General features: G+C 42.2%; 2 protein-coding genes across 6 annotated transcripts in view; both read right to left on the bottom strand.

The window, feature by feature from the left end:
• The window catches only part of DNAJB13 (DnaJ heat shock protein family (Hsp40) member B13), a 29,555-nt gene extending 28,748 nt beyond the window's left edge, over window positions 1-807 (bottom strand). Inside the window, exon 1 of the mRNA XM_066250287.1 lies at window positions 690-807. Coding sequence (XP_066106384.1) covers window positions 690-757 — 68 coding nt within the window. The 5' untranslated portion in view covers window positions 758-807. The remainder of the gene's footprint in view (window positions 1-689) is intronic.
• Window positions 808-8,458: 7,651 nt separating this feature from the next.
• PAAF1 (proteasomal ATPase associated factor 1) overlaps window positions 8,459-22,041 on the bottom strand; it is a 43,830-nt gene continuing 30,247 nt past the window's right edge. For all 5 annotated transcript variants that reach the window (XM_066250258.1, XM_066250239.1, XM_066250248.1 and 2 more), the window contains 4 exons: window positions 20,915-21,030; window positions 18,990-19,072; window positions 10,816-10,898; window positions 8,459-8,897 (listed from right to left, as the gene is read on the bottom strand). In XM_066250258.1, the coding sequence (XP_066106355.1) occupies window positions 8,820-8,897; window positions 10,816-10,898; window positions 18,990-19,072; window positions 20,915-21,030 (360 nt within the window). In that variant the 3' untranslated portion in view covers window positions 8,459-8,819. The remainder of the gene's footprint in view (window positions 8,898-10,815; window positions 10,899-18,989; window positions 19,073-20,914; window positions 21,031-22,041) is intronic.

Genomic DNA, 22,041 nt, shown 5'->3' on the forward strand with positions numbered 1-22,041 from the left:
TCCCGGAAGACAGCTGTGATTGGCTCCAGCTACCCGCAACCATGAACATGAGCGGTAGGAAATGAATGGATTGTAATACATGAGAATGTTTTATATTTTTAACATTATTTTTTTAATTAAAGATTTGTCTGCGAGCCAGACGCAGCCATCAAAAGAGCCACATCTGGCTCACGAGCCATAGGTTCCCATCCCCTGTCCTAACCCATTAGGTAGTTGTTCAGTAAGAATTTGTCCAAAAGTTTGTTTTTTTTCTCAAGAAAATGTGCTGACTCTGGTCCTAGACTTTCTTAGAAATGGACTGTAAAGTCCCCAAGACTTGACGCAGTTTATTCAACACCAAAACCCCATATAACGGCCAAATAAGATTTGTAACACATCCTTCTGGCCAGGCTACTCTTCTGGTCACAATACTTTAGTTCTCCATAATATTCAGAATAAAATTCTCCTTCGTCCCCACTTCATTGCTAGAAAAGCCAGGGCACCCAAGAGAGGAGACAGGGTATGGAGGTTAAAAGATGGACTGGAACCATGACCCAGTCCAAAGCAAGGATATAAGTATGTAAGAATCAAGAGAAGAAACAAGGTTTACTTTGCTTGTCCTAAGCTGTGCAGGAAAGACCAATTAGAAAAAGATGAAGGTGGGGCCTGCCCCAGCACATCCCTAAAACCCTATTCTTGCCCCAACTTACGCCTTCTTGATCTGGGCATCTTCTGCATTGTGAGTGATCTGGAGTATAGCATAATAATCCTGTCCCATGGCTGTCTGGCAGTCAGTCCTGGATAGTCTTGACTTCAGCTGGGTGGTTAGACTGCATTCTCTGGTTGCTCCTGACAACTGCAGAGAGGCACTCTGGGAGTTGTAGTCCTTCCTACCTTAACAACCCACCTTCTCAGCTCTACTTTATGAAAGAACCAATGAAAGGATTGAGAGACCTGGGGCTAATTCTGTAACTCAGAAACCAGGGTGTTAAGAAGCAATTAGTTTGGGTTTTTTTTTGTTTTTTGTTTTTTTACAGAGACAGAGCGAGAGTCAGAGAGAGGGATAGACAGGGACAGACAGAAACGCAGAGAGATAAGAAGCATCAATCATCAGTTTTTCATTGTGGAAGTTTAGCTGTTCATTGATTGCTTTCTCATATGTGCCTTGACTGGGGGGCTACAGCAGACCGAGTAACTCCTTGCTGAAGCCAGCAACCTTGGGTCCAAGCTGGTGAGCTCTGCTCAAACCAGATGAGCCCGAGCTCAAGCTGGCGACCTCGGGGTCTTAAACCTGGGTCCTTCGCATCCCAGTCCAACGCTCTATCCACTGCACCACAGCCTGGTCAGGCAGCAATTAGTTATTATTATTATTATTATTATTATTATTTTGTGCAGAGACAGAGAGAGTCAGAGAGAGGGACAGACAGACAGGAAGGGAGAGAGATGAGAAACATCAATTCTTTGTTGCGATTCCCCAGTTGTTCATTGATTGATTTCTCATATGTGCCTTGACAGGGGGGCTACAGCAGACCAAGTGACCCCTTGCTCGAGCCAGCGACCTTGGTCTCATGCTGGTGAGCTTTGTTCAAACCAGATGAGCCCGCACTCAAGCTGGCAACCTCGGGGTCTCGAACCTGGGTCCTCCACGTCCCAGTCCGATGCTCTATCCACTGAGCCACCGCTTGGTCAGGCAGCAATTAGTTTTTAATTAAAAGTTTTCAGAACGAATGCATTTAGCTGTTTTTATTTTTTTAGAAATGTTTTAGATTTTCAGACAAATTGTAAAGATAGAGTTCTCAAATACCCCACATTCATTTCCTCCCATTTTAAACGACTTACATGATCCTATAGAGGGTACTTTTGTCACAAATAGTAAGCAATATCAATACACCAATGGACTTATATCAGAAGTCCATTCCTTATTCGCATTTCCTCATTTTTATTTAGGAATCAAATTTAATGGAGTGATATCGAGCAATAAGAGTGAATAATTTTCAGATAACTAGGGTTTTTTTTTTCCAATTTATTTTAGAAAGGAAGAGAGAGAGAAAGAAAAACATCAATTTGTTGTTCCACTTACTTATGCATTCATTGGTTGATTTTTTTGTATCTGCCCTGACCGGGGATCGAACCCACAACCTTGGCATGTAAAAACGATACTCTAACCAACTGAGCTACCCAGCCAGGGCAGGTTTTCTAATTTTAACCTAATGTCTTTTTTTCTCTGTTCCAGGATCCCATCTAGGATCCCGTATTACATTTAGTTTTTGTGTTTCTTTAGGCTCCTCTTAACTACAACTCTTTCTCAAACTTTCCTTGATCTTTTTTTTTTTTCAGAGACAGAGAGAGAGAGTCAGAAGAGGGATAGATAGGGACAGACAGACAGGAACGGAGAGAGATGAGAAACATCAATCAGCCTGACCAGGCGGTGGTGCAGTGGATAGAGCATCGGACTGGGATGCGGAGGACCCAGGTTCGAGACTCCGAGGTCACCAGCTTGAATGCGGGCTCATCTGGTTTGAGCAAAAGCTCACCAGCTTGGACCCAAGGTCGCTGGCTCGAGCAAGGGGTTACTCGGTCTGCTGAAGGCCCACGGTCAAGGCACATATGAGAAAGCAATCAATGAACAACTAAGGTGTTGCAATGCACAATGAAAAACTGATGATTGGCCTGACCAGGTGGTGGCGCAGTGGATAGAGCGTCGGACTGGGATGCAGAAGGACCCAGGTTCGAGACCCCGAGGTCGCCAGCTTGAGTGCGGGCTCATCTGGCTTGAGCAAAGAGCTCACCAGCTTGGACCCAAGGCCCCTGGCTCCAGCAGGGGGTTACTCGGTCTGCTGAAGGCCCACGGTCAAGGCACATGTGAGAAAGCAATCAATGAACAACTAAGAAGTCGCAATGCGCAACGAGAAACTGATGATTGATGCTTCTCATCTCTCTCCGTTCCTGTCTGTCTGTCCCTGTCTATCTCTGCCTCTGTAAAAAAAAAAAAAAAAAAAAAGACCCCGAGGTCGCCAGCTTCAGCAAGGGCTCATCTGGTTTGAGCAAAAGCTCACCAGCTTGAGCCCAAGGTCGCTGGCTCTAGCAAGGGTTTAAAACAAACAAACAAACAAACAACAAAAAAAAAACACTGATGATTGATGCTTCTCATCTCTCTCCGTTCCTGTCTGTCTATCCCTCTCTCTGAAAAAAAAGAAAGAAAGAAAGAAACATCAATCGTCAGTTTTTTGTTGCAACACCTTAGTTGTTCATTGATTGCTTTCTCATATGTGCCTTGACCGTGGGCCTTCAGCAGACCGAGTAACCCCTTGCTCAAGCCAGCAAGCTTGGGTCCAATCCACGCTGGTGAGCTTTGCTCAACCAGATGAGGCCATGCTCAAGCTGGCGACCTCAGGGTCTCGAAACTGGGTCCTCCACATCCCAGTCCAGCTCTATCCACTGCACCACTGCCTGGTCAGGCAAACTTTCCTTGATCTTAATGACTTTAACAATTTAAGAAGTACTGGTCAGTTATTTTAGAGAATATCTCTGAATTAGGATTCATTATTATTAATTTTTTTTACTGATTTTGATCCTGGCTGTTGGTTCAGTGGTAGAGCATTGGCCTGGCATGCAGAAGTCCCGGGTTTGATTCTTAGTCAGAGCACACAGAAGTGACCATCTGCTCCTCCACTTCTCCCTCCCATCTCTCTTTTTCTCTCTCTTCCCCTCCTGCAGCCAGGGCTAGAATGGTTCAAGCAAAACTGGCCAAGGTCACTGAGGATGGCTCCATGGCCTCACCTTAGGTGCTAAAAATAGCTCGGTTGCCAAGCAACTGAGTACAGGCAGAACATTGCCTGATAGGAGGCTTGCCAGGTGGATCCTGGTCCGGGCACATGCAGGAGTCTGTCTCTGCCTCCCTGCCTCTCACTTAATTAAAAAACCAAATAAATATACTGATTTTAGAGAGGGAGAAATCAATTTGTTGTTCTTCTTCATTGGTTGATTCTTTTATGTGCCCTGACCAGAAATTGAATATGCAACCTTAGTGTGTCGGATGACACTCTAACCAACCAAGCTACCCATACAAGGTCACAATTAGGGTTTGTGTGATGTTTTTCTTAAGATTAGACTGGGGGCTGTGGGTTTTGGAAGGAAGACCACGAAGGTAAAGTGCCATTCCCATCACATCAGATCAAAGGTACATGCTGCCAACTGGGGGTGCTGACCTTGATCACTTGCTGAGGTAGTGTTTGTCTGGTTTCTCCACTGTAAAGTCATCCTCCCCCCCTTTCTGGACTGTATATTTTGGTGGTAAGTCATTTCAAGGATCACCCTTAAAGAGTGGGAAGTTCTGCTCCATCTCCTTGAGGGCAGTAGTACATTCACGAGCCAGAAAGAGAATGATAAACATAATAAAAAGTTAACAATTGGGAGGTGATCTAAGTGGGGATACAATGGAATACCTTGTACCATCTTTGCAACTTTTTTTTGTGTGTGTGTGGCAGAGACAGAGAGAGACAAAGAGAGGGACAGATAGGGACAGATAGGAAGGGAGATGAGAAACATCAATTCTTCATTGTGGTTCTTTAGTTGTCCATTGATTGCTTTCTCATATGTGCCTTGACCAGGGTCTACAGCAGACCAAGTGACCCCTTGCTCAAGCCAGCGACCTTGGGCTCAAGCTGGTGAGCCTTCCTCAAACCTGATAAGCCCGTGCTCAAGCTGGCAACCTCGGGGTCTCGGACCTGGGTCCTCTGCATCCCAGTCTGACGCTCTAGCCACTGCGCCACTGCCTGGTCAGGCTGCAACTTATTTTTGAGTTTGTAATTATTTCAAAATAAAAAGAAAATTAGAAAAAATATAACATATATTTACAGAGACTTGTCTGAAAAAATGAAACCTTTACTTTGCAAGGCTACTGTGAGGACTGTGATTGGTACAGAGTATTTGTACAATAGCTGATGCCACTGCCAGCTTGAGAAAGAGGCACTTCTCACAAGAAGTCACAAGGGGGCATCTGAACACCAAAGAGCAAGGTCTAGCACAGAGCTTCATTGGGCCTGTAGTGCTGCGGATGGTGGCTGTCCACTCCTCCTTATCCAGAATGCACTCCTCAGCTCAATGAAAAAAAAAAAAAAAAAGCTTTGTCTGTTGCAAACTGGTGTTTATTCTGTTCACAGTAGACAGGCTTTGGGCACCTGAGAGCTAGCCTCTGCTCCTTCTGTTTGGGTCTGGATTTCGCAGCAGCTGTTGAGGGTCACTGCTTCCGTCACAACCAGGATATGAACTCTGGAGCCCTCTGAATGGGGCTTGTGAATGTGAGAGTAATAGGGAAGTCAGTCCTGAAGTGGGAACTCAGAGACACAGTGGCCATGTGATGAACTCAAGCCACAGCCTGCTTCATCCTGTTTTCCTAATCTGACTTCACAGAGGCACCCCTCGGACCTCCTAGGAATCAATGCTTCTCAATTCTGGGGTATGTCTCTTTAGGTCACCTGACCCTATCACAAATCACTCCTTAAGTGAAACAGCTCTACCCTGACCAGGCGGTGGCGCAGTGGATAGAGTGTCGGACTGGGATGAGGAAGACCCAGGTTCGAGACCCCGAGGTCACCAGCTTGAGCATGGGCTCATCTGGTTTGAGCAAAAATTCACCAGCTTGGCTCAAGCAAGGGGTTGTTCAGTCTGCTATAGCCCATGGTCAAGGCACATATGAGAAGCAATCAATGAACAACTACTAAGGTGTCGCAATGCACAACGAAAAACTAATGATTGATGCTTCTCATCTCTCCGTTCCTGCCTGTCTGTCCCTGTCTATCCCTCACTCTGACTCTCTGTCTCTGAAAAAAAAAAAAAAAAGAAAAGAAACAGCTCTATTCCCAGAGATCTCGCAATCACATGGTCAGGTGGAAGGAGCACAGGCCCTGGAGACAGACTGAGCAAGAACCAAATCAAGGCTCTTGTATTTAATTTCTTAAGCCTCAATTTCTTTATCTGTAAAACAGAAATAATTTCATTTGCTTTTTTTTAAAAAGACTTTATTCATTTTAGAGAGAGGAGAGAAGAGAGAGAGAGAGAGAGAGAGAAAGGGGCAGGAACAGGAAGCATCAACTCCCATATGTGCCTTGACCAGGCAAACCCAGGGTTTCAAACTGACGACCTCAGCGTTCCAGGTCGACGCTTTATCCACTGCACCACCACAGGTCAGGCTCATTTCCTTTATAACAGTGAGGATTAACTATATCAGTATAGTATCTAGAACAGAGTAGATAACCAGTAAATAATCAATTATAGTATTTTATTTTCACGATTTTGCTTGGGTTGGGTATAAGCAACAGGCAAGAAAAAATTGAATTTAAAATTAAGATAAACTTTAAGTTCCTGCTCTCTATGATCTCTGGTAAATCACTTTATCTCTCTGAATCTCACTACGGGTATGTAATAAGATAGTAATAAAGATTACATGTGAATATACCTTTAAGAACTCTTTAACCATATTATTGCCCCAGTCAGGAACTACCTTCTTCTCTTACATAAATTCTAGGTCTCGGCCTACACGGCCCAGCTCAAGTGTTGTATACTCCAAGAAATTTTTTTTTCTTTTTTCTTTTGTGAGAGGGAAGGAGAGAGATGAGAAGCATCAACTTATAGTTGCGTTATTTCAGTTGTTCATTGCTTCTTGTACATGCCTTGACCAGGGGGCTTCAGCCAAGCCAATGAATCCCCCTTGCTCAAGCCAGTGACCCTTGGGCTCAAGCCAGCAACTTTAGGCTTCAAGCCAGCGACCTTTGGGCTTCAAGCCAGCGACCATGGGGTTTCAAACCTGGGTCCTCCACGTCCCAGGTTCACGTCTATCTACTGCGCCACCACTAGTCAGGCAAGAAACTTTTTCTTTAATAATGTCTAGAATGTAGATATGGTATACATACCTTAGAAATTGTTTAAAAGAATAAGGAATGTCTAAAAGTACTGAGATACTAAGTGAAAATAAGCCATGGGATATATTATTACTTCATTTTTATGTTTAGAGAAGAAAAGAAGTAACCATGTCATACCCTTGCTTAAAAACTCCTTCAGCCTGGCCTGACCAGGCAGTGGCGCAGTGGATAGTGTCAGACTGGGATGCAGAAGACCCAGACTAGAAACCCCGAGGTCACTAGCTTGAGCACAGGCTCATCCGGCTTGAGCGCGGAGTTGCTGGCTTGAGCCTGGGGATCATAGTTGTGACCCCATGGTCCCTAGCTTGAGCTCAAAAGGTCACAGGCTCGAGCAAGGGGTCACTTTGTTGTAGTGCCATATGTGTTGGGTCAAGGCACATATGAGAAAGCAATCAATGAATAACTAAGGTGCCGCAATGAAGAATTGATGCTTCTCATCTCTCCTTTTTTGTCTGTTCCTATCTGTCCCTCTCTCTGACTCTGTCAAAAAACAAAACAAAACAAAACAAAAAACTCCTCAGCCTGACCTGTTGTGGCGCAGTGGATAAAGCATGGACCTTAAATGCTGAGGTCACTGGGCTTGCCTGGTTTAAGGCACATAACAAGAAGCAACTACTATGAGCTGGTGCCCCCAACTCCTTCCCCCAGCCCCCACCTTTCTCTCCTCTCTCCCAAATCAATAAATCTTTAAAAAAACAAAAAATCCCTCAAGGGCATGCCCGCCCTCTCCAGCTCCTTTCCCCTCCTCCTTCTTCCCCCAGGTTGTCACCTCTGCCCTTCCCTCTCCTAAACTCCAAGGGCCCTTCTTTTGCTTCTGTAACTTGTTTCCTGAGCCCATGCATCCCAGCTGGCTGACTTCTACCTCTGGAATTTTCTCAATAAACTTTCTCTCATAATTTGAGAACAGAATAAAAAAACAAGACAAAACAAAACAAGAACTCCTTCATGGTTCCCCACAGCCAACCAAGTGAAGTTCAAGCTCCTTCCCTGGCACTCAAGCCCCTCACTCTCCGGGCCCTGCCAACCTCTCCAGCCTCATCCCCTGCAGACCAGCCTGGCCATCCTGTGAGTGCTGGCTTCCACACAGGACTCAAGTGCCCTTTACCATTTCTTCCCCAAGGTCTCAAACTTTATGCACCAGAACCTGGAAGACTTGTTAAAATACTGATTATGGGCCCTACCTATAGAATTTCTGATTTAGGTCTGAGGTGGGGCTCAAGAATTTCTGTTTCTAAGTTCCTGAGAAATACTGATAAGCTGTTCCAGGCACCTCGCTTTGACAGTCATTGCCTTTACAAGGATTCGATTCAAATTCCTCACCTGTATACAGGCTGACCAACCATGTCATTTGCAGAAAAGCCCTCAGTCCCAGGAAAACTAGGATGGCCGTGCTCCTAGCCATACAGAAATCCTGGCCAGGCTGCTGCCTCCGGGTACTTCTGCTGCTGTCGCAGTCCTCCTCTGCAGCCGGGCAGCAGGAGGTGCCTGAGAAAGGAGTTCCATCACTTGACTGACTCTTTGCTGGAACAAGATTATTTAACAGTTTTTCAAACTCAGACTCCTTCAAACATATTTTATTTCTTTCAGAGAACAAGCTTTAATATTCTGGTCCTGTAAACATTTAACACAACCCGTGTGAGGTCAAATAGTAAGCAATCCATAACCTTGCCCTGTGTTGTTGGAGTGAGTTATACAAGAAGTTGGGCAAATGCAGAGAGCACATGTGAGCTTCTTACTCGGTTAAAAGTTTTGTTACAGAATGATAGTTCCACATGGCCAATACAGCTGGCTTTCTGTGACTTCCAAAGGGTGCCCGAGACGATAAAGAGCCATGGTCCTTGGGAGGGACTTATGCTGCTGCTGCTCATTGTTGATCAGGGTCAATTGTTTTCATTAACTGGGGCTCCTCTTTCTGAGGAATCAGAGGTCAGAGAGCTGATAGCGCCTCACAAGGCCATCCCGACAGCATGTGTAGATCTGCTTCTCCCACGTGGCTACCTGGAACACAAGAGTCCACAGCTCAAACTAATCTGGAATTCTTCCATTTCAAAAAGACAGAGCTTTGTCATTCACCCCAACTAGTACAAGGAAGTCTGAAAAGCTTTCCTGATTCCAAAGACAAGAAAAGAATTACATCCATATGGATTTTATTTTATTTTTTTCAAATGTATTTAAAAAATGGCTGGCCAGGGTCAAGGGTCTATGACTACAGAACAGAGATATTAATTAGGCAAGTGTAGGGCAAACACATTAGTGTTGTGCATTGTTTAGTGCAGGGTTGGTACCTGGGAGGAGATGACCACTGATGGCCCTGGGTATCCCCAAACCTCATAAAATTATTGATATATGCAAAGTTCTCAATATGTGCCTTTTTAAAAAGATTTAATTTATTGAGATTAAAGAGAGGAGAGGGAGAGAAAGATGTAGGGAGAAGAAGGGGAAGCATCTACTCATAGCTGCGTCTCCTATGTGCCTTGACTGGGCAAGCCTAGGGTTTTGAACCAGCGACCTCGGGCAAGCCCAGGGTTGTGAATTGGCAGCCTCAGTGTTCCAGGTCGACGCTTTATCCACTGCGCCACCGTAGGCCAGGAAGTATTTACCTTTTTTCTGAGGAGAATTTCATCAACTTCTCAAAGAAGGTTACGAACCACTAAATTGGTGAAAATAACATGAATTTGGGAGTTAGCTGAATCTCAGGTTTGCTAATATATAGCTGCATGACCATGGGCAACTTTCTCAAATCCTCGGGGCTGCAGTTTCCTTATTTGTAAAATGAAAATATGTTAATTCACAATATAAAACACTATGCACAAACTTTTAGAAATGAAGTGGATCTACATGCATTTATCTGGAAAGAGCTCCAAGATAAAAAGTAAAATAAGCCATAAGGCAATATACACAGGATGATCCCAATTATGAATAAACTAAGATAAAGCTATATTATTTACATAAATACATAAGCACAAAAACAGTCATGAAATATATGAGCCAAACTGTTAAGACTAGTTATTCTGGAAAGAAGACTTGAACTAAAAAAGTTTTAGAGGGAACTTATAAGTCTGTATTGCTTGAATTTTTATAGGTATGTTAATTGTATAATTCTTTTTAATTGCAAGAAAAATATCAGGAGACCCTGGATGGGTGGCTCAGTGGATAAAGTGTTCTTATCTCAGCATGCCAGAGGTCGAGGGTTCGACCCCCCAGTCAGGGCACTTACCAGAAGCAATCAATGAGTACACAACTAACTGGAACAACTAAGTGAAACAACAAGTTAATGCTTCCTTCTCTCTCTTACTCTCTTCCCCCACCTCTCTTTCTCAAGCCAATGGAAAAACTAAAAAAAAAAAAAAAAAAAAGAAATAATAATACCTATACTTCATGGAATGATAGCATTTAATCAATGAGACAGTATCTGTAAAACAGATATTGACAATGTTTGGTCAATAAATATCATTTCCCCTTTGTTTTTCTCTTTCCATCCTAATCAAGTAAGATAACCAGTCTTGAACTTTAAATAATAATAATAGTTACTATTTATAGAATTTTTACATAGGCAGAGATAGACAGGGACAGACAGACAGAAACGGAGAGAGAGATGAGAAGCATCAATCATTAGTTTTTCGTTGTGCGTTGCGACTTCTTAGTTGTTCATTGATTGCTTTCTCACTATTTATAGAATTTTTAAATTTGCAAAGGGCGCTCATATGCATTCTCTCACTGTTAATCATTTTTACGGCTGAACTGACAGGCTGAATAGGTGAAGTGACTTCTGACTCAAAATTCCCATTTGTTTCTATCCCATCCCTAATTATTTTATCCCCCCTAATAATAAAAAAAATAGCTGGTTTCAGTCCCCTCCAAAGCTCTAGAGCCCAGGTGAGGACCGCCCAGGCCTGGTCTCTAGGCAGGTCTGTACCTTGTACACAGGGTCACAGTCAGCGCCGGAGAGGTCAATGACATAGTCTAAATCTTGCTGGACAATGAAACAGTTCCCATCACCTAAAAGGCAGAAAGAAAATTTAGAAAACTGAAGATAAAGCTACATTCAAAGAAGTTTTAAAAGAGCTCGATATTTTCATTTATTTCTGTACATCACTAGCCTAAAGAAATAGTCCTACGACCCAAAAAGGCAAACAAGTCTCATTGTAGACCAACTATGAGGACCTGCAGTGGCTGCCTAGAAGGCTGGGCTATGAGGTTGTGAAGGCCAGTGCCTTCTGTGAGAAGGCTTGTCTTTCGTTAGCAGTACCTGCCAAGGACACAGAGCGAGCACCTACAGATTTACATATCTGTTTGCAAACTTATCCAAGACAATTATTCACAGGAAATTTGTCTATATAAATGTTTTTCGAAAAAAAGAAATCAATCTCCCAAATTGTTCTTCAGTCTATAAACTTAACCATATATATATAAGGAAAAAAGTTATACTACAAAAATAAAAGTATAATTTCAAAGTTATTTTCTCAGAAGAACATGGACAAATGAAACTTGGGATAATTTATAAAATGCTGATTAAGGAGATTTTTGTTGTTCTTGTCTTACTTGATATAAAAGTAGTAAATGCTCACTGAAGAAAACTTTAAAAATAAACAGAGAAGTCTGACCAGGCGGTGGCGCAGTGGATAGAGCGTCGGACTGGGATGCAGAGGACCCAGGTTCGAGACCCCAAGGTTGCCAGCTTGAGCACAGGCTCATCTGGTTTGAGCAAAACTCACAGGTTTGTACCCAAGGTCGCTGGCTCGAGTAAGGGGTTACTCAGTCTGCTGAAGGCCCATGGTCAAGGCACATATGAGAAAGCAATCAATGAAAACTAAGGTGTCGCAAAGTGCAACGAAAAACTAATGATTGATGCTTCTCATCTATCTGTCCCTGTCTATCCCTTTAACTCTCTCTGTAAAAAAATAAAATAAAACTTGTTTTCTTAAAAAAAATAAACAGAGAAGTAAAAAATCACCTGTAATCTACCACTCAAACATAATTATTGTTGACATTTCAATGTATTTTTTCATCATTTTGTGCAAATTTTTATTTTACATGATTAAGAGCATACTGCATAAAAAATTTCTTTATGCAGGCCCTGGCCAGTTGGCTCAGTGGTAGAGCGTCGGCCTGGCATGCAGGAGTCCCGGGTTTGATTCCTGGCCAGGGCACACAGGAGAGGCGACCATCTGCTTCTCCACCCCTTCCCCTCTCCTTCCTCTCTGTCTCTCTCTTCCCCTCCCACAGCCGAGGCTCCATTGGAGCAAAGTTGGCCCAGGTGCTGAGGATGGCTCTGTGGCCTCTGCCTCAGGCGCTAGAATGGCTCTAGTTGTGACAGAGCGACGCCCCAGATGGGCAGAGAATCGCCCCCTGGTGGGCATGCCCGGTGGATCCCGGTCGGGCGCATGCAGGAGTCTGTCTGACTACCTCCCTGTTTCAAACTTCAGAAAAATACAAAGAAAAAAAAATTTCTTTATGTATAAAATTTCTGTATTAAGATTACGACTTTGTACAGAACAAGAATGGAAAAGAATCAAAAGTATTATTTAAACTTTTCAAACTTTTTGGAAATCTGAAAAACTGCTTTCCAAAATTATGTTAAATTTTATTTTAATTAATCTGCTAATCAACTTATACTGCAACCAGCAGCAATAGGACCTTATCCTTTCTTGTATTGTTATTATTAAAAATAATATTTCCCCCCACAAATCCTTATCTATTAGAGATAATATATAAATACTGACAGATGAAATAATATGTCTATGATATATTTTGAAACATGAAACAAGATTACTCATAAGTTGAAACCTATACAGTTTTGTGAACCAATGTCATCCCAATAAATGAAATTAATTTAAAAAGAAGATTATCCATACATGGGTGGTAGCTGAAGCTGAATAATGGGTACAGCAGGTTCCCTATGCTATTCTCTCTAGCTCTGCATCTGTCTGGAAATTAAAAAAAAATTTTTTAAGACTTGATTCATTTTAGAGAGGAAAGAGATAGAGAGAAAAATAAAGAGAGAGAGAGAGAGAAGGGGGGGAGGAGCAGGAAGCATCAACTCCGTATGTACCTTGACCAGGGAAACCCAGGGTTTCGAACCAGCCAAACTGGCGACCTCAGCATTCCAGGTCAATGCTTTATCTACTGTGCTACTACAGGTCAGGCTGTCTGGATATTTTATCTGGTAATTTCAATCTCTAGTGAATCAAAGAATTCCAAAAGACCTCAAAGATCATCTGTTTCCAACTTCTAAACTAAGCACAGAATTCCCTTCAGCACCCTACAGAGCAGCCAGCCAGCCATGCTTGTCCGTCCCCTGATTACAGGTGCTCATTACCTCACTGCCACCTTCTTTCTAATTATATTAAAAACTAAATGTGGCTCTTGGTAACTTTCTTTTTTTTTTTTTTTTTTACAGAGACAGAGAGAGAGTCAGAGAGAGGGATAGACAGGAACAGACAGGAACGGAGAGATGAGAAGCATCAATCATTAGTTTTTCGTTGCGCATTGTGACACCTTAGTCAAAGTTGTTCACTGATTGCTTTCTCATATGTGCCTTGACCGTGGGGCTACAGCAGACCGAGTAACCCCTTGCTCGAGCCAGCAACCTTGGGTCCAAGCTGGTGAGCTTTGCTCAAACCAGATGAGCCCGTGCTCAAGCTGGCTACCTCGGGGTCTCGAACCTGGGTCCTCGGCATCCTAGTCCAACGCTCTATCCACTGAGCCACCGCCTGGTCAGGCCTGATAACTTTCTTTTATTGGCCTTAGTTTTATCCTCTGAACACAGAGCTTTATTCCCTTTTTCTTTTTAGATATTGATGATGGAAGTTATGCCTTTCCTTCTTTCCAGTAGAAAAGAGTTACAAAAAGTCAAAGGGTTATGAGTTAGCTCTTCTCCCTGTTACCCTTTGCTTTATCCACATATCTCCTCGCAACAGAGATATATTTTTTTAATTTTAATTTTATTTATTTATTTTAGAGAAGAGAGAGAGAGGGAGAGAGAGAGGAGAGACAGGGGGAGGAGCTGGAAGCATCAACTCCCAAATGTGCCTTGACCAGGCAAGCCCAGGGTTTCAAACCGGCGACCTCAGCATTTCCAGGTCGATGCTTTATCCACTGTGCCACCACAGGTCAGGCCGCAACAGAGATATTAATATATATATTTTAAATGCCCTAAAGGCAGGACAGGGAAGGAAAGAGATGCAGAGAACCTAGGCAGCCTACATGCTGGTTGGTTCTCAGGAATACTAAGCTCTGTGACTTCAGAACTGCCCCAAGGGTGACATACACTTCTACTGTGCTGCAACATAATCCTAGGTTTGTTTACATCCCTTCTGTCTCATAATCTCACGTTAAGCCAGAGTGGGAAACTATTTACAATCTTTTGTCAATTTCTTACTGTTATTACTTCAGCAAAAACAAGTGATATTGACCTCTGAGTTTCTTTTTTATCCTTTCAAAAAATGTATGATTACCAAGTTTCTATATGCAAACCTTACCCACCTAATAAACCCTAGTCTCATTCCCTCTAGGATGCCACTTCTTTTTTTTCCAATTATTTAAAAAATAAATTTTTTTCAGGGACAGAGAGAGTCAGAGAGAGGGATAGATAGGGACAGACAGACAGAAAGGAACAGAGAGAGATGAGAAGCATCAATCATCAGTTTTTCATTGTGACACCTTAGTTGTTCATTGATTGCTTTCTCATATGTGCCTTGACTGTGGGGCTACAGCAGACCAAGTAACCCCTTGCTTGAGCCAGTGACGTTGGGTCCAAGCTGGTGAGCTTTGCTCAAACCAGATGAGTTGACACTTAAGCTGGGGACCTCGAGGTCTTGAACCTGGGTCCTCTGCATCCCAGTCCAACGCTCTATCCACTGTGCCACCGCCTGATCAGGCTAGGATACCACTTCTAACCAACCCATATAGTAAACCCTTTCCCCACCAGTCTCTTGTAACATTTATTATTTGTTAAAAAATTTATTTATTGCCTGACCAGGCAGTGGTGCAATGGATAGAGCATCAAACTGAGATGCAGAGGACCCAGGCTCAAAACCTTGAGGTCGCTGGCTTGAGCACAGGCTCATCCTACTTGAGCATGGGCTCACCAGCGTGAGTGCGGGGTTGCTGGCTTGAGCATGGGATCATAGACATGACCCCATGGTCACTAGGTCACTGGCTTGAAGCCCAATGTCATTGGCTTGAGCCCACGGTAACTGGCTTGAGCAAGGGGTCACTTGCTCTGCTGAAGGCCCATGGTCAAGGCACATATGAGAAAGCAATCAATGAACTAAGGTGCCGCAACTATGAGTTGATGCTTCTTATCTCTCTCCCTTCCTGTCTGTCTGTCCCTATCTGTCCCTCTCTCTGACTCTGTCAAAAAAAAAAATTTATATATATATATATATATAATTTATCAATTGATTTTAGAGAGGAAAGAGAGCGACAGAAACATCAGTCTCTGTTCCTGTATGTGCCCTGACTGGGGACTGAACCCATAACCTTTGCTTATCAGGATAATGCTCCCAACCAACCACGCCATTCAGCCAGGGCTCTTATAACATTTACATTTCCTTTGTTATTTTAACATTTCTAGCCCTATAGCATAATTCTACTTTTTGAGGCTGTGTGCCTTGTCACTGGATCATGATGATAAGGAACACTTTTTAGGAGGGCATTCAGGGCAAGGGATAGTAACAGGTGTAAGAAACAACTATCAATTATAGCATGTCTACTTTATGTTGAGTACTTTACATATTTTATCTTTTTTTTTTTTTTTTTTAAACATTCTTTTTTTTTTTATTTATTTTTATTTTTATTTTTTTATTTATTCATTTTAGAGAGGAGAGGGAGAGACAGAGAGAGAGAGAGAGAGAGAGAGAGAGAGGAGAGACAGAGAGAGACGAGGGGAGGAGCTGGAAGCATCAACTCCCATATGTGCCTTGACCAGGCAAGCCCAGGGTTTCGAACCGGCAACCTCAGCATTTCCAGGTCGACGCCTTATCCACTGCGCCACCACAGGTCAGGCCCATATTTTATCTTTAAGGAAATTAAAACAAAAGTGAAATGACTTGCCAGTGGTCACAGAACTATTAGATTAGGTCAATAAGCCATGTATTATTGCCATTTTTGTAAATAAAAAATGGTCATATATTTGGAAAGTCCTATGGTTGAATCCAGTAGTAAATGATTGAATAAGGATTTAAACTCATTGATAAGGTTGCCAGTTTGGTTCCAAAATTTACACTTTTTCTATATCATGCTGCTTCCTAATAAAATAAGGGTGAAGTAGGAGGTCAGGCCAGGAGCTACGGAGTCTAATAAGTAACAGCTAAAACCATGAACAGCTAGTCTCTGAGGAATCCTGGAGAAGAAAAGACAAAAGGACAAAGGCTAAACTCAGTAAATATTTCTATTGTAGGGATGGTAATGATAGTAGGAATAGCACATGGATTCAACAATTACAAACATATAATAAGTATAACCATGAATCATGGTAGGTACTTATAAGCTACTGAAATTTGGGAAAGAATCAGTACCTGAAGAAAGAGAAAAACCGGGAAATTTATTAGTATCACTAAAGTCAAAGGAGCTAAATTTTAAGAGGGGAATAACAGTAACAGAATTTATTACCACTAAGAGTCATGAAAATACGTACTCAAGCACTCAACAAACCTTTGATGCAATTCTTCAGTCCTGTGCAAGGGCTGGGGCTACACAGCGAAAGAGAAATAGTACCTGGCCTCCAGGAAACCTAGGGACTAGAGAACACCACGTATACGTATAGAAGGCCGCTGGGTCTAGCCAGAAGCTAATCATTGGTGGCCCTCAAGAAGAAAATTTGAGCAGAAAGATGAGGATGGAGGCAAAAATACAGAGATCTGAAGGGAAGAGTGTGGCATGGCAGCAAAGAGAATTTGAAAAAAAGGATCGTAATGAGTGGCGGCGGCAGCAGCAGGGGAAGCTGCCACAAGCGCATGCCAGCTGTGCTCTCACTAAGACTCTATAAAGAGTGCTGCTGCATCACCAAACCATGTCAAGTCACGGGGGGCAGAGACGGAGAGAGCAAGTGCAGAGCGATAGAAGGTTAGGTCACAGATTCCTCATTACTCCCCTATGGCCATGAAAGTCCTGAGGAAGGGCTAGGGAAATGAGGCACCAGTACTGACAGGAATAAAGGACTTACCTGTATCTGAGACATGGCCATGGACATCCAGACACTATCGGCTGCCTACTCATTTATTTCTCCACCTTCCCCTGACTGATGGAATCCCAAACTATTTCCAGTAACAGTGACATGGGGTGAATCTTGATTAACCCAAGACAATTATGGTCATTCTATTCCTCTTGCCAGTGACCGCTTTAGGCATGGCCATGAATTACAATCTGGACAGTGACGTATGTCTGCAGGGCTGCTGAGGCATTTTCCTCATTACTAAGAAGGATAACAGTGTCTACTGTTGTGTGAGAGTGAGAGGAACTGCAGTTTTTTTCACGGTGACCCGAGGGAACAAGCCTGAGGACGAAACAGCAAGCCAGGGAGGAGAGCACCAAAAGATGGGAAAAGCTGGTTCCTAATTTTATTTCTTTTTCCTTGCTAAAGATTTTATTTTTAAATCAAAGAGTTTTTATAGTTTAGAATAATTTTAAGTTTGCAGAAAATTTACAAAGATCATACAGAAATTTCTCCTATGGCCTTCAGCCAGTTTTAGTTTACACTTTTTTGGATTTCACCAGTCTACACTTTAATATTCTGGATCCAATCCAGGATACCACACTGATTTAGTTGTCAAGTTTCTTTAATCTCCTCTGAGAACTGTTTTGAATCACTAAATTAATCTAATTGGCAACCAGCAAATCTGGACTTCTTGTTAAGTAGCAAACTTTCCTAAGTATTGAAGCCATTTTCAGTTGGGTATTCTGTTGTTAACAGCCAAAAACATCCTAAGTGATACACTGAATCACTCAGGGAAGGAGATCCCTCAGTCCACACTGTTTAGTCCTCTCACCGGTCATTCCTAGGAGGATCCACAGTGTCCCTTAGGGAACAGCCTGTTCCAATGTTCACTTCCCCAACCCACTCCCAATTTCCAAATATCCTGTCCTGGGTATGCCCAGGTATTCACTCTGCCTAGACTATTTATGTAAAGCTTCAAGCACAGGATCTACTATATAGCAGGTACCTGGTAAATGACATCCCTTCTTTTTGTCCTCTTCCCTCATCTATGACTTTGCCCTCACTACAGCTTTGGTTTTCAATGTTTTATCTCACATCTCCCGCTGGTAGAATCTTCACTGGTTTACACATCACCTGGTCCGTGAGAGCATCCCTGCAGCACTCCTACCACTAGCGCCAGCTGTTCTCCATGCGCCTGTGGAGTTTTCTGCTGCAGTACTTATCAAACTATACTCAATCACATGTCCACGTGTCTATCTGCCCTACTAACTGTGAGCCCCTTTAGGGTAGATTTTAACTGATTCATTATTTTTATTTTTTTTACAGGAACAGAGAGAGGGATAGTTAGGGACAGACAGGAACGGAGAGAGATGAGAAGCATCAATCATCAGTTTTTCATTGCAACACCTTAGTTGTTCATTGATTGCTTTCTCATATGTGCCTTGACTGCGGGCCTTCGGCAGACCGAATAACCCCTTGCTTGAGCCAGTGACCTTGGGTCCAAGCTGGTGAGCTTTTTTTTGCTCAAGCCAGATGAGCTCGCACTCAAGCTGGCAACTTTGGGGTCTCGAACCTGGGTCCTTCCACATCCCAGTCCGACGCTCTATCCACTGCACCACCACCTGGTCAGGCTGATTCATTATTGAATCTTCAATGTTTATAATAAAGGACAATACATGAACTCTACCAATGTTTACTGAGCACCATTGACATAGTGGGCACTGGATAAGGCACCGTCACTACTCTCAAGGAGCTTGGACTGGAGGGGGACATACATTACTACAATGTAGGGTGATAAACACTATGTGATAAGCACAATATGCCAAACAATAGTGGAGGACCACGCCCTAGCCCAGCCATAGACCAGGCACTTAAACCTATGTTTAACTGAACTGTGTGGAGCCACCTCTCTCCACTGGTCTCTGACCCACCTTGGCTAGCAATGAATCCGTCTCTGAATCTCAGCAGGGACAGAACTGGAGCTCCTGATCTGTGGATGACTTGCACTGGAGCCCTAGGATTCAGAGGAAAAGTGGAAATTTTAGTTTTCTTCTTCAAAAGCAGTGCCTGACTATATACTACTAAATATTGATATATAACAGAAAACAGGACATAGGTGGATAGAGATTAAACATTCATACAGCTTCTTTCCTGCAAGATTCTTAAATGGTAGATCAAAATAACTCATTCAAAAACACTCTGGAGTGAATCTAAACATATATCTAAACATGCCATTGAGTTGAATAAACCTGGGCACCACCAATATCTCTAGTTTTTAGGAAGGTCTGACAAGGGTATGCTAATCTTTTTACTTATAGACAATTAAGATAGTTATAGATTATTAAAATTGTCAGGACTGTAAACAGAAGAGTGAGAATCAATTTTATATACATATATATATGTATTTATATATATATTTATATACATATGTGTGTGTGTGTGTGTGTGTGTGTATATATATATATATGAGTGATTTTACAATGATGATCAGAGAGTCTCTCTCTCCAGGGAAGCAAAAACAAGTATAAAAATAGTCACTTAAATTATAAAAGAAAAGTATATGCCAGTCACTCTTTAGCTACAATTTCTTCACTAGTCTTAGAATAAAGTACAAATTCCTTAACCTGGTATGTAAAAGTCTTACTTGTTGTTTTTTTTAATTATAGATTTTAGAGATAGAAGGAAAAGGGGAGAGAAGGAGGGGGAAAGGGAGTAGGAGAAGGAGGGGAAGTAGGAGGGAGAGAGGAGAGGGAGGGAGAGAGGGAGGGAGGGAGGGAGGGAGGGAGGGAGGGAGGATGGGAGACACACACACACACACACACACACACACACACACATACACACACACATATCGATGACAATGCTCCAACCAAGTTACCCGGCCAGGAGAGGAATAGAAGTCTTTTCTAAGCAAATTCCTGCCTTCCTGTCTAGCATCACTCTTCACTGCTGCCCTGTCAGTAGGGTGCATACTTGTCATATTAGACCACTCAGAGATCCCTGAAAGTGCTATTCTTTCATATGCCTTCATGCTTCTCTATATGCTATTCTACCTTGGGCAGGACCCTTTCTTCTTTGCATTGTACCTTCCTACAGAACGATATGCAATCAAAGCCTCATCTCCTTGGAGAAGCAACCTCACCTTCTCCCCTCACCTCAGAGCTTCCTCATAGTCCTGTGTATCACCCTGTCAGACCATTGATCACACTTCATCACAATAGCCTTTTACTTGTCCAGTGTTACTATTAGACTCCAAATGCCTCAAAGACAGAGGCTATATCTTTTGTTTTTCAGCGCCCTGCAGACAGCCTGTTGCCCACAGAAGCCATTCAATAAATATATGAGTTGAACGAAATGGATGAAGAAATTGCAGATATTGTTAAATCCTGGGACAGAGAGGGTGTGTGATTTTCTCTGGATACCCCTAAAACCAGAATAAGGCCTGTTTAGATATGTTATGATCAAAACTAAATAAAAAACCAGAGTTGGTTTATTTGAACTTAAAAAATGATTAATCTTAGGCCAATGCAGATCTAATACCATAGAGAAAATTACTGAGCTCCTTAAAATTAAATTTTACACAATCACTTTAAAGTGAAATATTAATTCATTATTTAAGCTTAATTTCCAAAGCAATCACTACAATAGGACAATAATGATAGTATGAATCAAATTACCTTTTAATATGATTCCAAGAATAAGAACAATTAGACAATTCACACCAGAAAATCTTTATAAATGGAAAAATATACCCTGATTCAACAATTACCTACATGCTAAGCTAAATCAATGTTAAAGCCGATAAAAATTTCCACTCTGTAGAAGGTCCCCATCATGCAAACGAATGGTGACTCACCCAGGACTCCTCACGTCCAGCTGATAAATGTTTCCATCCTGTGTCCCAGCTAACAGCAAGAAGCCAGAGAGAAAAGTACAGCAGTTGAAGGCATCCGAGCCAATAAAGAGGAACACCTGGGAACAAGTAGGAGACAAAAAATGCTGCTAAAGCCTAATTTGTTTCCAGAGATAAACAGGCATCAAGAAGAGAAAAATTTTACTGTTTTTAGATATATTTTCTTTCTTTCCCCTTTAAGTATTCTTGATCTAACTATGCGTTCACCAACAACTGAGGAAGCAGCACTCCCAGGATTTCAGGAACCCGAGAGGCTGCTTGGTTGAGGGCTTTAGCAGTTTATACTATGCAATACTCTGAGGCAGCAATTTTCAGACTACTACCCCTCAATACACTGACATTAAAAATCCTTCTTTTCCCTCTTCTCATTACAACTTTTCATTTGATCTTAGAGGAAACACTTGCAATTCACACATTGAAGGTTTGCTTCATATCACTTCTAAATGCTTTGTTAAGGAAGGTACTTCGTAGAAAAAAACCCAAGCTAAAATAAAGCGGCAAGTTAAAGAATCACAATTTTCCCTGTGTACTTGAAAAGAAAATTATTTATTCCTTACTGTTAGCTCAAAATGATCATTTCTCTCTTGAATGTTCTAAAAAAGAAAGAAAGTAAAGCAAAGCAAAACAAACAAAAATCCTTGATTTCCCTCTGGAAGTAAGACTCATGGAAATCCGGAGTGCAAAGGCAGTATGATAAATATTAGTGACGTTCCTGGAACGAACTCTGAAAATGCAAACGTCACTAGCACAATGAAGTGAGACAAACTGCCGATGGCCAAACCATTAAAGTTATCTGGGTGATGATGACAGGAGCTGGAAAGAAATTTCTCAAACCTACTCCCAGGGAACTCAGAGTTTAAAAACACAGTATGCCTAGCAAAACCTCAGAGGATGAAGAAAGAAAATCCAACGAATTATTTTTCTATAAATGACATTCTGATCATTATCTGATCTAGAGTCCTGAACGCATGAGTTTTTTTTATTTTTTTATTTTTGCATGCGTGAGAGATACACAGACACATAAGGCAGACAGGGAGAAAGATGAGAAGCATTAACTCATAGTTGAGGCA

This window comes from Saccopteryx bilineata, chromosome 1 (genome assembly GCF_036850765.1).
Source record: "Saccopteryx bilineata isolate mSacBil1 chromosome 1, mSacBil1_pri_phased_curated, whole genome shotgun sequence".
NCBI lineage: Eukaryota > Metazoa > Chordata > Mammalia > Chiroptera > Emballonuridae > Saccopteryx > Saccopteryx bilineata.